Genomic DNA, 13,689 nt, shown 5'->3' on the forward strand with positions numbered 1-13,689 from the left:
CTCTATCGTCGATGCATTCCTCATCGGCTGCATGTTCATCAAGATGTCCCAGCCCAAGAAGCGAGCTGAGACCCTCATGTTCAGCCGTGCCGCAGTTGTCTCGCAGCGGGATGGCAAGCTCTGCCTCATGTTCCGTGTCGGCAACCTCCGCAACAGCCACATGGTGTCTGCCCAGATCCGCTGCAAGCTGATCAAGGTGAGGCCTGGCGTGACAGCGGGCAGGATGGGGCACCTGCGTTGCGGTGGGTGACACGGGCAGGGCGTGGGCCAAGTGTAACCACGTGCCCATCATACGGGTAGCATGGGGCTTCCCCTGTGCAGCCCCTGCTGCTGCCCCAGGGGCAGTTGCCCTGTCCCTTGGCATGTGGGTGAAGAGTACGTGGCTCGGGTGGTATGAAGGGCTTCGGAAAAATTTGCTGTGGCTGCCCATAGTGGGAGCCACGAAAGAACCAAGCAGGCATAGGGGAAAAGACAGTCTCATCAGAGAGCTCCCAGGGGCATTCCAGTGGATTGTGAGGCTGTCAGGAAGCCAATTTTGTCAGGAAGGATGGATGTGTCAGGATACAGGATAGCTGCAGGTATACTAAGGCATGCCCCTTAGCAGGTGACAGCTGAGAATAAGAAATTGATGATACCCATCTTGTGGTGACATTAAATTAGGACAAAGATCAACCTTGACCTCCTCTTCCCCTTGGGGAAACTTGGGGAGCTTTAACTTGTAGTTCCTTACCCCATGGTTCCAGCCAGTAGCCTCCCAGCATTTCAGAGGGATTGTGCAGGTGCTTTAGTTGAAGGGCCCTTTGATTGTCACCAATATCTATTTATTAATCACTGACAATGGTCAGCGTAATTCAGAATGCAAGAAAAACTGGAATTCAAAGGAGATCATAACCCAAAAAATAAAGAAATCATCGGGAAACAGTAGAGTTTGGCAGGCACAGGAGTCTGGAAGAGACATCGGGCAGGAGTAGAATGGAAGGAAAACACTGTGTGCGGCATGCTGAGATGAAGCAACGTAGCAGCTCATAGCTATGTCTTGTCACGGGAGCACGCTTGATTGGGAGCATCAGAAGCTGGATCCCAGTGATGATGTTAGTTTCAGAATATCATATTTGAATGTCATAAATGTTCTATATTCTCTATGGTAATCCTCTCTTTGGAGCAACTGTTTGGCCATTTTAATAATCTGCAGAAACAAGCAAGATACAGTAGGTGACGGGACAGTGGTAAATGGAAAAGGCTGTTTTCCTTCTGTTCTATGCAGAATGCTTGACTGAGCTGTTAATTCTTCTTGTCACAGAATACCATTTTAAATGGAGAATCTGCTAAGATTCAAAAAGAGGTTGGATATGTATGTGGGAGCAAGCTGTCAGGAGTTACAACGGAACAATTTTTGTAGGAATCCAAAAGCCAGCTAAATCATGATTTTAGTTGATCTCTAACTATTAAAAATTAGCAGAAAGCCTCCTCTAAAGTATTTAATTCTGTCCATCATCCAAGACGGAATGCAAGTCAAAGTGGAATAAAAGCGGTGTCACAGTTGTGTTTTTACAGCGATAGTAATTCGCTATAAACTTCTTTTGAAATAAGACACCGAATAGACAACCTGGTGTGCTGTCTGCTGATAATTCTATTGCTACACAATGGTGGTATGCAGATGATTGGGACAGAAAACACAAGGACATTTGATGGACCTGCTTGAGCGATTTGTTTTATGGTAGCTGATTCATAGACTAGACAATGAATCGGTGAGTAATACTTGATTTCTTTCAGACGATCATCATGCCCATGACTTGTCTTCAGGCTGCTTTGTGACCTTTGGCAAATATAAGCTATGGACACAGGAGAGTTTAAAAGCAAATGTTTGTGTACTAGCTGCCCCTTCAGTCCTCATTACAAGGCATGGTATTAGTTCCCATGTCTTTCTGTAAATCCTTCTCAGTGCGTTGAGGTGCCCCTTGAAATGGACACACCGTTCCAGCAGTCATAGTGGCCATTCTGGCAGCGTGTGAATCAGCTGCTTTGAAGTAGCTTTGTGTGTTCTGTAAACTTACGGTGAATGTGCCGGAACTTGCTTACTATTTGTGTTTAGTGAGTGCTGCCTTTTTGTGACTTGTGCTCTTTCTGCTGTGCTTCATGCAGTGCTGTTGACAGCTGATCTTGCTACACTTCTCCTGCACCCAATTAGATAGCTAGATTTTTTTTTACTTGTGTCACAGTGAAAGAATGTGAAGAAATATGTCTTATCACACTTCTGTACTTGAGATAGGAGCCATATTTAGTAGTGAACATAGTGTTTCAGTGGGACCAATGGAGCCCCAAGGATTTACATTTGTAAAGAAAGTACACCAATCTAAGTCTGTCTGAATGGCATTTACTGAAAGTGTGATATATGCCCTTGGATATTCAGTAGATCACAGTGGTGCCACCACACTGTGCTGGCTTTTTGTTTGGTCCAGGGGACTGCCCAGCAGCATGGCGTAGTGATGTCACAGAAAAGTCTGGGGCCCTTTTTGGACTGAGTTGTGGAGAGTTTGTAAAACAGGGTTACAAGACTAAGTGTGCGTGTTTCAGCAAAAACTTTTCCAGAAACCCGAGTCTTTCTAATTTACATTGAGTGCTCTAGAAGCAGGAAAAAGCAAACTCCTGGGGCACGAAATAGAAAGAAGCTGGTTGGAACTAGCTGATGAAAATGTGCAGTTCCAGGTCCTGGTTAGTGTCACAGTGAACTGTATTTTTCTGCCTGTTAATTCCTGGACCTCACTAGTGCACCTGAGTGATCTGGTGGTAGCAGCAGCAGCAACCGGCATCCACCGTATGGTGATCAGTATTGATTTTTTTTAAAATTAGTTACGATACCTATTTTTATCTTCTCTTGGTGGGATTACATATGTCACTGATAAATATGATGGTGTGTAAAGTGGTCTGTAAAGTGTTTCAGCTAGTAGTGTAGAACATTTTGATTCAGAAAGCTGAGGAATATAAGTCATAGTAGCCTGTTTTCAACATGTGCTAAGCAATAGTTTTAAAAATAGAATTGTGAAGCATAGTAGCCATAGAGCCAGTGCATTTTGGCTTATGACCAGCAGGCACCTATTCTTTGAGCTGTACTAATTAACAGCTTTGAATTAAGCTGAAAGCAAACAAAATTTTAGCAGAAAGTTCGCAGATGGCAGATGACAGGCATTGCAAATAGGTGAGAAGACCCATTATATTGTGATCTCAATAACTCGGTAAGCAGGGCACCTGCAGAAAGTGCAAATGATATGTTTTTGAATATCACAGAATCATTCAGACTGGAAGGGACCTCGGACGATCTCTAGTCCAACCTCCTGCTCAAAGTGTGGTGAAGTAGGAGGTTAGACCAGGTTACTGTGGGCTTTTTCCAATCTGGTTTTGGTAACCTTTGAGGACAAAGACTGCACAGCCTTGCTAAGCAAGCTCTTCCACTGCTTAGCTGTCTTCATGGTGGAAAAGCTTTTCTTCAGTCAGAACATCTCTTGTTTCAACTTACGCCTGTTGTCTCTCTTGCTCCCGCTATGCACTGCTGTGAAGAGCCTGGCTCCATCTTCTTGATTACCTTTCTCTTAGGTTTTGGGAGGTTGCTGTTAGATCCTCCTCTACGCCTTCTCTTCTCCGGCCTGAACAAGCTCAGCTCACTCAGGTCATATTTACAGCTTGGGGCAACTAGATTCTATTGAAAAGTAGCAGTCGTTCTGGGAATTATCTAAGCTAGAGCTCCAGGTATAGTGTCACTACCAAAAAACCATAAAATTCTTTAACAGCGGTATCAAAGTAACAGGTTCATATTATTTCAGTAATGCAATATATAATAAATGTTCTTGCAAGCTGCTAGTCTAAGGGTGGGGCAGAAGCGTAGGTAGGTGAGATCAGGGTTTTTCCTCTCAAATACCAGAACTGAAAATACCATAGTACTGTATGGCAAATTAGCATGTACCAGTTTAGCATTTTCTAGATTCCTGAGTTTCTCTACAACATACTTCAATATTAAGCTTGTTGGTCATCTGTCTTTTGCATCCTGTGTTTTCTACTCCAATGCTTAATTAGTGCACCTGGGTATGAAAACAAAATTATGTGAGTTCTCTAAACGAGTGAACTGAAAGAGGGTTAATAATAATAAAACTGCGTTGTGTCTGGTTAAAGAAGGATGTGCATAAACAACAGGGTTTAGAAAAGCGCCAAGAATGAATAAAGGATATGAGCGAAGACTCGAAGGGCATAAAATGTTTAGTCAGACACAAAAACAGACCAAGTGATGATGCAATGGAAGTCTGCCTAGTAATAAAACAGAGATCCAGTGACAGAAAGTTAAAGGTGGAAAAATCTGGACACAGAGGAGTCTTTTTTTTCTTAGCAGTGAGGCAACTAGCCTTTGGAGCAACTCATCTAGACCTTTGGATTCTCCATTTCTGGACACATTTAAAATGAAAGCTGGGGCATTTCTAAGTAATTGTGCCCTTGTTCAAGCATGTATTAATCTGCGGAATTTATTTGGCTTTGTGTTATGCGAGTGGTCAAAATAGAGAGTCACAAGTGTTCCTTCCAAACTTACTGCTGACAGTTTATAGTCCTCTGCCCTGTTTTGTGATCCTTTGAGTAAAGCTATATATATGCAACAAAGGTCACTGGCTAGGAATCTTAACGTATTATGGCTATTAAGCTATCTTCATTCAGGTTAATTTCTTTCTGTTTAACAAACAAGTTTCTTCTAAAAATTCTCCATACCCTGCGTAAATCAGTCCTGTATGTAAGATACCGAATACCTCAAACACAACCTTTTGCTTTCTCCCAGATCTGTTACCTCTAATCATCCTCGCTGGATTTGTTTACTGTTGAGTGGATTTGATCGAAGACTCTTCCACAGAGAAAAATGGTTTGTAGATGAAACAGTTCTTAAGTCATTCAGGCAGCAATTTGTGCAAATATGCACATATTTGTCTAGGTAATTGTGTTTGATAAAACTTCAGGAAAATTTGAGGTTTAGATGTTGGTTCATACAGCTCATGTTGAGCCTTGTTACCTTGGAGCAAAGATCATACGTTGTCAACCAATTTGTGCACCCGCTGAAAGAACAGTAGCCAGGCAACAAAAGCAGTGGCGTAGTCTGCAGCTTAGTTCTGCAGGTTCCCTCAGGAAATGAGAAAGGATGTTTTTGCAGTAGTTTGATTACACCTTTGCATATAACAGACTGTTACGATTGCCACATAGTAGTGGTTTTGATTGCTTTTATTTTATAGCAATGTCTTTTACCTTTCAAAGCACAAATAATGTGTGAGAATGCTTTTACAAGCAATCAGCTGATATTTTCCCTGTCCTCATCAGTAGTGGAGAAACTGACCCTTGTGTAAGGGAGAACTTGGTTATTTAGATAGGAAGAATTTTTTTTTTTTCCCTCAGCAGAAAAACAGACACATAGCACATAAATGAAATAATGCATTGTATTTAAGATGGAACTGTACTCTACCAGCTACCTAACTGATTACATAATCACCAGTAAATACCAGGCACTTAAAAATGCAGCATTTTTAAGATACAGGTGAAGCAGAGAGACAATCTGAAGGTGCACTCGTTGCTTAGGGATTTTTTTTAAAGACAGAAACTTTCTTAAAAGAATACCAATCAGATCTAAGTCGATGGCAAAACTGCTAGCTTTGGCTTGCTCTCAGGACTAATGGATGGAGTTTCCAAGCAATGGAACCAATACATTTGTCAATACCAATGCAGCACAGTTAAAACTATTTAGTAACTATGGAATAATCTATCATTTATAATCAATAGTTGGCTTCTTAAAGAGTTAAGTGCTCTCTAATCAAGCAAGAAGCAGAAAGGATTTTAAATAGGATTTTAAATCAGCTCTGCAAAGCTTGTAATTTTAACGGGCAATTTCCACCAGAGACCTTTAAAGCAATCAGCTGAGGAGCTGCCTGGCCAACTGATGTAATTTTTAGTTATACTTTGAATACCAGGAAAATTTGGGGGGAACACTATGGGGTGGAGGTAAGCTATCATATCAGTATTTTTATTGGACCCATGAAATGACGTGAATAAAAGTGGGGCACTTAGCTTAATAATGATCATAAGTTCCTTATTAAGATCAACGTACAGAAGGTGGTACATGCAAATTGGCAAGGGATGATAGCATCGTTAATGTCGATTCAGATGGTTCTGTGGAAATGTCACTTACCAGACGTACTGTACAATTACGATGCTTACCTTTGAGTTAGTACATCACAGTGTCTGCCAAACAGAAATTAGTAACATATAAAAATAACGAAACATGAATTCAGGCAATGGATTAAAATGTGCCTGGCTTGTAGATTTTGTTCTCATTAATGGGAACTTTTGCCGCAGGATGTTCATGGAGAACACTCGTTATAAGGCGTATAGTGTGGTACATGATGTTTTTGTTAAAATATATGTATCTATCATAGTAAAGTTTGTAGATGATGATGAGATCTAGTGGCATGATAAGAAAAGTCAAAATTGGTCATATATAGTAGCCTTATAGTATTTAGCATTACTTATATCTCCGTTATGAAGACCCCAGACCTAATATGTAGATTATAATGTTATGAAAGAGGCAGGTTTAAATTTCTTTGCATTGCTTTTCATGTTTTGCCTCACATGGTGTTTACTAAATCATCTTTTCATCTTTAGTCCCGACAGACACCGGAGGGAGAATTTCTGCCGCTAGACCAGTGTGAACTGGATGTTGGATTTGGAACTGGAGCTGACCAGCTGTTTTTAGTTTCCCCATTAACCATCTGTCATGAAATTAACTCAAAGAGCCCCTTTTTTTGTCTCTCACAAAGATCACTAAGAAGCGAGCAATTTGAAATAGTTGTCATCCTTGAAGGAATCGTTGAGACTACCGGTAAGATTTATAATAATATGCATGCTCTGATTTTTAGTCTTTGTTTCCAGTCCTGATATTTTTAGTGAGGCAGCTGTTAATCCTTTCAGGATGCTCATCCTGGATGCTCCAGAATATCCTGCTGTGTGCTACAGAGCTTCAGTGGCCTTTACCAGCCAATAGGAGACCTCCCTTCCCCGTTGGGTAATGCAGGGCTCTGCATTACCGATGCCCAAAGTGGCCAATACATCCAAGAAGAGATGTACCCTGCCACTCTTTGAATACGGCATGTAGAGCAGACAACACCCTTATGAGACTTCTGTTTTAAGGACCACCACCCTGAAAGAACATTGAACTTTAAAAGTTGCCAGTGCTGCAAAATCACTTTCAGCCTAGCTTGCATTAAATTGAATGCAAAATAACAAATCCAGTTTTACAGTACAAACACAGACCACATAGTCACAAAGATTGTAGGAACACATGGTTATAGGCAAATATGAGCGGGGCTTTTGGGTTTTTTAACTTTTTTTTTTTTTTAATTCTGATATGGCATTGTCCAGATGACAGCTGACTTTGTGGCCTTGTCTTTTGAGGACTTAATTCTTTTATGAATCCTGTGACAATGCGCTGTGGCTACGTAAGAAGCTCTGCGTCGAGGATCTATTCGTACTGTTAAAGTCCAAATCATTCAGTAGGTTCATCAATATTCTGATCTTCCTCTCCCTTCTTTTGAGGATTTGTTAAACTTTGATTAACCAAGGAGCATTTTCATCCTCCTTTCAACAAGATTACCAGTTGCCCGGTTCCTGCCTTAGAAACAGCAATGTCCTTTTGGCACAGCCAAGTGCAGTCATCTCATGCCAGACAGGAAACAGAACTGACCAATCACTATCCACGTGCTGAACTGAGCCCTAAACAAATACACAATCCACCAAGGCAGAACACGCTTTCACGTCGAGTGCAGCAGGCTTTAAATGCCCACAGAAGCCTCTTCTCATCCCGCAACTGAACCCTGTATGTTAGATAAGCATGCATTCATAACTGCACTTAATACAATTACCTAACCGGGTATGGCAAAGGAAACATTTCACACTTGTCTGAGAATTGATTTAGCAATAACTGGAGAGCAAATCAGAGTTTGGGCTTACTGACTTCTAATTCTGCCTCTGAAGAGTACCATGACGGGAAGTCTTAAAGTTCTACTCACCTGGGATATTTGTATTAGTTATCATCAGCACCGTTGTGCAGAGATTGTAACAGAGTTGTTGGCTTGGTTAGAACACATTTTAGCTGTCAGTTCACACGTGTAAATACTGCCAATGATGTATGTTTGCACTAAGTGGAACAAATTCTTCTACAAGCTTTACAGCGGTACCTATGTCTTGGCATGCAAGACAGCTGCAGTGTCTCTGCACAGCTTTTGTCTTGACATACTATTTGGAGAAAAAGTATCCTAGCCTATAGAGGGAATGGAAGATTGAATTTTTCATTTAGCTTTGGCTCCCCCCACACCCAATCTTTGCCAGAGAATTCTGTAGGCCTCTGCCAAGCAACAGTTCTTTCTCCCAAGGTGACTTCCAAGAAACAGTATTACATCCAAACTATAAGATTGTTGTTGCTAGCGAGCTAATGCTGTCTTAGTTTTATGTTTTGCTTTTATCAAAAGCTGTTTGCTTGGTGTGAGTCTGATCCAATATTTGCATAAAAATCTAGTCAATCAATTAGAGGCATTCCATTGACTGTTGGGAGATTGACTAGGAACAATTGCTCCATTTTATAATCTATAAATTTGTTACAGGTTACAATTGATTTTTACCTGTCAGCCATACCTTGTATTTTTTGTTCCATATGCCAGTCTGCTTGCTCACATTAGAATGTCATGCTCTTGTCTCCATTTCTGTAGGAATGACGTGTCAAGCTAGGACTTCGTATACAGAAGATGAAGTTCTTTGGGGTCACAGATTCCTCCCGGTAATGTCCCTAGAAGATGGCTTTTTCCGTGTCGACTATTCTCAGTTTCATGCTACGTTTGAAGTCCCCACTCCTCCTTACAGTGTTAAAGAGCAAGAAGAAAACCTGTCCCTATCATCTCCCTTGAATAATCCTGCTGATAATAACAAAACCAGAAGAGAACAGATTTGTTCACCTGACTGTATTGATATTGCAGGAGAGAAAAACAAGCTCCCTTTTAAACTTCAGAAGATTAGCTCGAGAAAGGAAGACCTTCCAAGAAGAGCCCTGAGAATGAGTTCCAGTAATGCAGAGAAGACTTGCAGTACCGGAGATCTCTCAAAAATTCAAGAAATAGGTCCCATCTCTGATGGTGAAGACAGTGATGACAGGATACAGCTGAAAGCCTTAAAAATAAATGCCAAGGCTTTGACGCAGTCTACCGGTGATCTTGAGTTTCAGAAGAACCCTCCAAGTATGCACGCTCTAGACATGAAATTGGAAGATAATTTTCCTGCCAAACTTCAAAAAATGAACTCTGATAGCTTCTCTTAAGAGCAGAAGCAACAGGAGTTGTGGTGATAAACTGCATTTGAGACTGCTGACCTGAAAGGGTTGTCTTATAGTAAAGTCATAATTTGGTTTTGCCACTTTGAGGAAGAACAATCCTTTTTGTATAATTGTTCTGTACAGATCAACTTAGGTAGCATAATAGGACTTTGAGGGGCAGTAAGGTTAGACTGTCGTGCCAAAGAGATCGTTGCCCTAATGATGTTTATCAGCATGCTCGTTGCAAATCTACATTGTCTTCCATATATGCAGATGCTTTTTCACGAAACAAGGACCAGATCCTTAATTACAGAGTGAAATGTTGAGATCAAGCCAAAAAGGGTGTAAAACCAGCTGAAACACAATTTTGTGCAGCTCAGATCTTGGACTGTTCCTGATGTACAGAACAGCAGAAAACAGGAAGAATCTGTGATGCTGCTTTGGTCGTAGTCCAGTTCTCTCAGTGACCCTGTCGGAAGGTAGCCTTCCTGTTGCAGCCTAGTGGCATGCATCCTTCTTTCTCAATGATTGTGGAATGCCAGCTCTGTGCCCCCAGAATCTCGTTCATTTTCATTCAGGTAAAGGAAATGGTTTGCGATAGCCATTTGTGTTTGACTCACACGAGCTCTCATAAACATGAGGATCAGTTATCCTGTCCAAAATTAAACCCCAGCATTCGATCAAGGGGATCACATGTTGAATTTTAACAACCGTATCACCACTCACTGTGAAGGGAACTTGAGGTCGGTAGCTCAACTTAATGGTATGTCTCACACCTCAATTTCATGAAATTTTAGTTTGGAGACTCCTCGTAAGTAAATAAAAGCAAAGTGCTAGATAATGCTCAGTCATTACAGGAATGGACAATAATATGTATACATCTCAGAGTTTTACTAATGAATGGTGAGGGTTTTTGATGTTGCTCATTTTTTTTTGCTACATTTGCTTTCTCCCTTTATGTATGATTCTCAATAATTTTGTAGATTTAACCTTTATAATATTATGCAATTTATTGCAGGGTAGAACTTTGTTTTAACATAAATATATTAAGATACTGAAAGAAAGAGTAGCACAGGTCTGTAACATGTTAAATGTGCAGCTGAGAGAGGGCTTTCACGTTTTTGAGCATAATGGAGCATTCTCTCAAAGTGCTTCTGCTAATAATGGTGTTTTACTTTCAATTGTTGAATGACTATTTTAGAAGCTCACCCCTGGAATATGGCAACCTTATCTGTAGAAATGACCAAAAAGATGTCAGTGAATATTTACACAGAGGTATTTTGGTATTCAGTATCTCTTTAAAGTGTCATACAGCTTTTTCTAAGTGACTGGCATTGAACAAGAAAAATGCTCTTCTGGTTTTAAAACAAAGCTTGCATAATTGAAACTACTGTTTGCCTTACTGATCATCAGGAAATGGCGAGAACTAGACTTTGTCTTTCTTAGATTTCCTGGAGTTCTACACTTCAGAATAATCGCATTACTATTCAGCTATTCTGCTGTCCATCTCAATCTGCGAAAGAGGTCTTTTTTTTCTGGTTGGCAGTGAGCAAGCATAATCAGAACTGGCTATTTTGTAAAATGCAATGTTCGGTAGCTCAGCATATAGGGTGCTTATCACTGGCAGAGCACTCCCCAACAGAAGGATCAAATTCTGCTCTCGTTATGTGGACAGAATTTAGTAAAATTTAAAACGGGTTGCTGTGGCCATATCAATCGGCAACGCATGCCTTGATGACTAGAACAGAGAGGTAAAGCGATATATCCAAGCCAGGGATGGCTTGGCTTGCATAAATAGCTATTTTTTGCTTTTGATCTCCTGCCTAAGGTGTGAAACTGGAAAATGATATTTTGCAAAGGGGTAGGATTTGCTTGTTGTTGTTGTCGTCGTTTGTTTTCAACATCAATTTCAACATTACATATGTGCTGAAATTTGTATTTTCATTTATTAAATGTATTAGTATGGGATATTTGGATCACAGCGTGAAGTCTTCATGGATGATGACTCTCCCCACTCTTCAGAACAGCCAGAATTAGTATAAAATAAAATTACATCTACGCTGGGTCTCAAGCATTCTTGTGAGTCAGTCAGCTCACAGTGCATTTCTAATAGACACAGAAACAATGAGCAAAAGTATCTGCTTTTCCAAAGTTACATGAAAGGCTGTTCCGCACATGTTATGCAACTGTCAGACATGTAAGGCAGTAGTATTCTGTGCTGTGCATTCTGGAGGATGGTCCTAAGCTATTTTCACTTTTCCCAGTTCTGTGCTGCTCCTATAGCTGCAGAGTAGATTTAGTCGTGGCATCCCAAGACTTTCCTGTAGACCAGTCTCAGCGCTAAGCAGAATCTTCTCGCTCTAAATGTATTACATGAGAGCTTGCAAGCCGTATGGTGATTTTCTGTGACAAAAATAGTTGTCGAAGTACTTCTGGGAACCCTATGGCGACTGTTCCTACTGCATGAAGCAGAAAGATGTCTTCCTGAGACTGAGGGCTCCAGCGCACATCTCTCATAACACTATTACTGTTACTCCTCGAGGAGTGTATTTGCTCTGGAAGAGGGTAAGGATGAAGGAGTAGGAAAGCGAACTCTTACAAGCAAAATGACACAACAGGGTGCCCAGAGATATAGGAGGGCAAGGAGGAAGAATGCAGCCAGCCTTGCGTGGCCCCAGGAGTACACCAAGGGGCCCCTAGCGACTGCAGAGCCATGTGTGACCGAGGGGTCACCAGTGCCGCCACCAGGAGGCCGGGTCGGGGCGGATCAGGCCCTGAACTGGAAACTGGGTGGGAGCGAACTGTCCCCCAGCTCCAGGATCGTGCAGGACAGACCAAGCAGGAGCAGGGAGTGGTATGTGCCCTTGCTTTCTTGGTGGGCAGCCCAGCTTTGAGGCTGCTCTGCTGGGGCCTCTGGTGGAACGTGCCAGCACAGCAAGTGTCGGGGGGTTGCCTGCTGGCAGGGATGGCTGGCTGAGACATGCACACACATTTTGGCTACCCACCAACTGCCACCTGATGTTCAGTGCTGGGCAATGCAGGTGGTCAAGATCATGACAAAAACTTTCCCCTGTGCCACACAGCGTTCAGTTCTGTGCTCTGATTTGAGGTCTCAGATTGACACGTGTCACACCGGTGAGGTGGCGGGGAGCTGAGAAGTGTGAAATGTGCTTTCAGGTTGCTAGTCTAAGGGTGAAGCTGAAGGACAGACACGTGCAATCAGGGTTTTTCCTCTCAAATACCAGAAATGAATTCTATCCCTGAGGGAAAAAGCTTGAGGGAGGCTGACAGCCGCTTGGTGACTTGCCACATCAAGGGCAAAGGCAGGAGCTGACCCTTCCTCTCCAGACTGATGAACGCTGGTCCAGTAGCAACTGTTCAGGTTTCACAGAAGGGGAAAGCATAATGGCCCCAAGCCCTGTGGAAGTCTCAGTCCCAAGTGTTGTTTATGTGTAATAATTAATAAACGATTGGTTTACTCTTTGTACTTACGGCTGTGGCTCCTGCAGTTCCTTTGACTTGGGAAGCACCTGTGACAGTGCCTGAGGGAAGGAGGTTGCCTATTGTGTCTGAAGGGTGGGAGCTGGTCCCAAGATTTCTCAGACTCCTTTGGGATCACTGGGGGTTCATAGACAGCCTGTGCCATTCACAGGGCTGTGGGGGTTTCCCTTGCATTGCCAGGGACACTCAGGGCTGTTGGTAGCATTTGCCATCAGCCAGGGCCAGCCAGGGCCCCTCCAGGGCTGTGTGAGGTCCCCAAGCTGCTCCTGGTTGCTGTCAGCACCCTCAGGTGCCCTGGGTACTTTGGGGGTCGAGAGCAGGGATCAGCGCAAGCGGTGCTGGAAGATGGATTTTCCACAGGGTCTGGTAATGGCTGCAGGCCACTCCCCATCAAGCACACAGCCCCATAGTATGCTGTTGTGGTTTAAGCCCAGCCAGCAACTAAGCACCACACAGCGGCTTGCTCACTCCCCCACGCGGGGTGTGTGGGGGGGAGGCTTAGCCACGTGGGGACTTAGTGGCGTGCTGGGAGTTGAAGTTTTCCAGCACCAGACTCCCAGGCCGGCCATATACGTCTACAGGCCATGCCGGGAGATGTAGTCTTCCGTCACTGTGCTTCCAGTCGGCCATGTTTGTCTGCGTAGCATGCCGGGAAGTGAAGTCTCCGGAACAGAAATTTCTGCCCCTTGTTTCCCCTCACTGTCCCTCTGTTCCCCCCTCCCTCCCTGCGCTCGGTACTGCAGCTCGGGAGTCTCGCGTGCGCTGTGGGGCTCTTTCCCGTGCTCGCTGCTGTCACCCGGTGACCAAAATTCGGT

At 42.9% G+C, this 13,689-nt stretch overlaps 1 protein-coding gene across 1 annotated transcript; it reads left to right on the forward strand.

Moving 5' to 3' along the window:
* Nucleotides 1-4: 4 nt before the first annotated feature.
* On the forward strand, nucleotides 5-9,531 carry LOC104076954 (G protein-activated inward rectifier potassium channel 1-like; the record flags this gene model as incomplete). The annotated part of the gene is made up of 3 exons (XM_009577992.1): nucleotides 5-196; nucleotides 6,679-6,895; nucleotides 8,778-9,531. Coding segments are annotated over 3 exons (1,011 nt in total), but the record flags the coding sequence as incomplete, so codon positions are not given.
* Nucleotides 9,532-13,689: the final 4,158 nt, after the last annotated feature.

The sequence above is a fragment of the Fulmarus glacialis genome, unplaced genomic scaffold, assembly GCF_000690835.1.
Source record: "Fulmarus glacialis isolate BGI_N327 unplaced genomic scaffold, ASM69083v1 scaffold29505, whole genome shotgun sequence".
Taxonomy (NCBI): Eukaryota; Metazoa; Chordata; class Aves; order Procellariiformes; family Procellariidae; genus Fulmarus; species Fulmarus glacialis.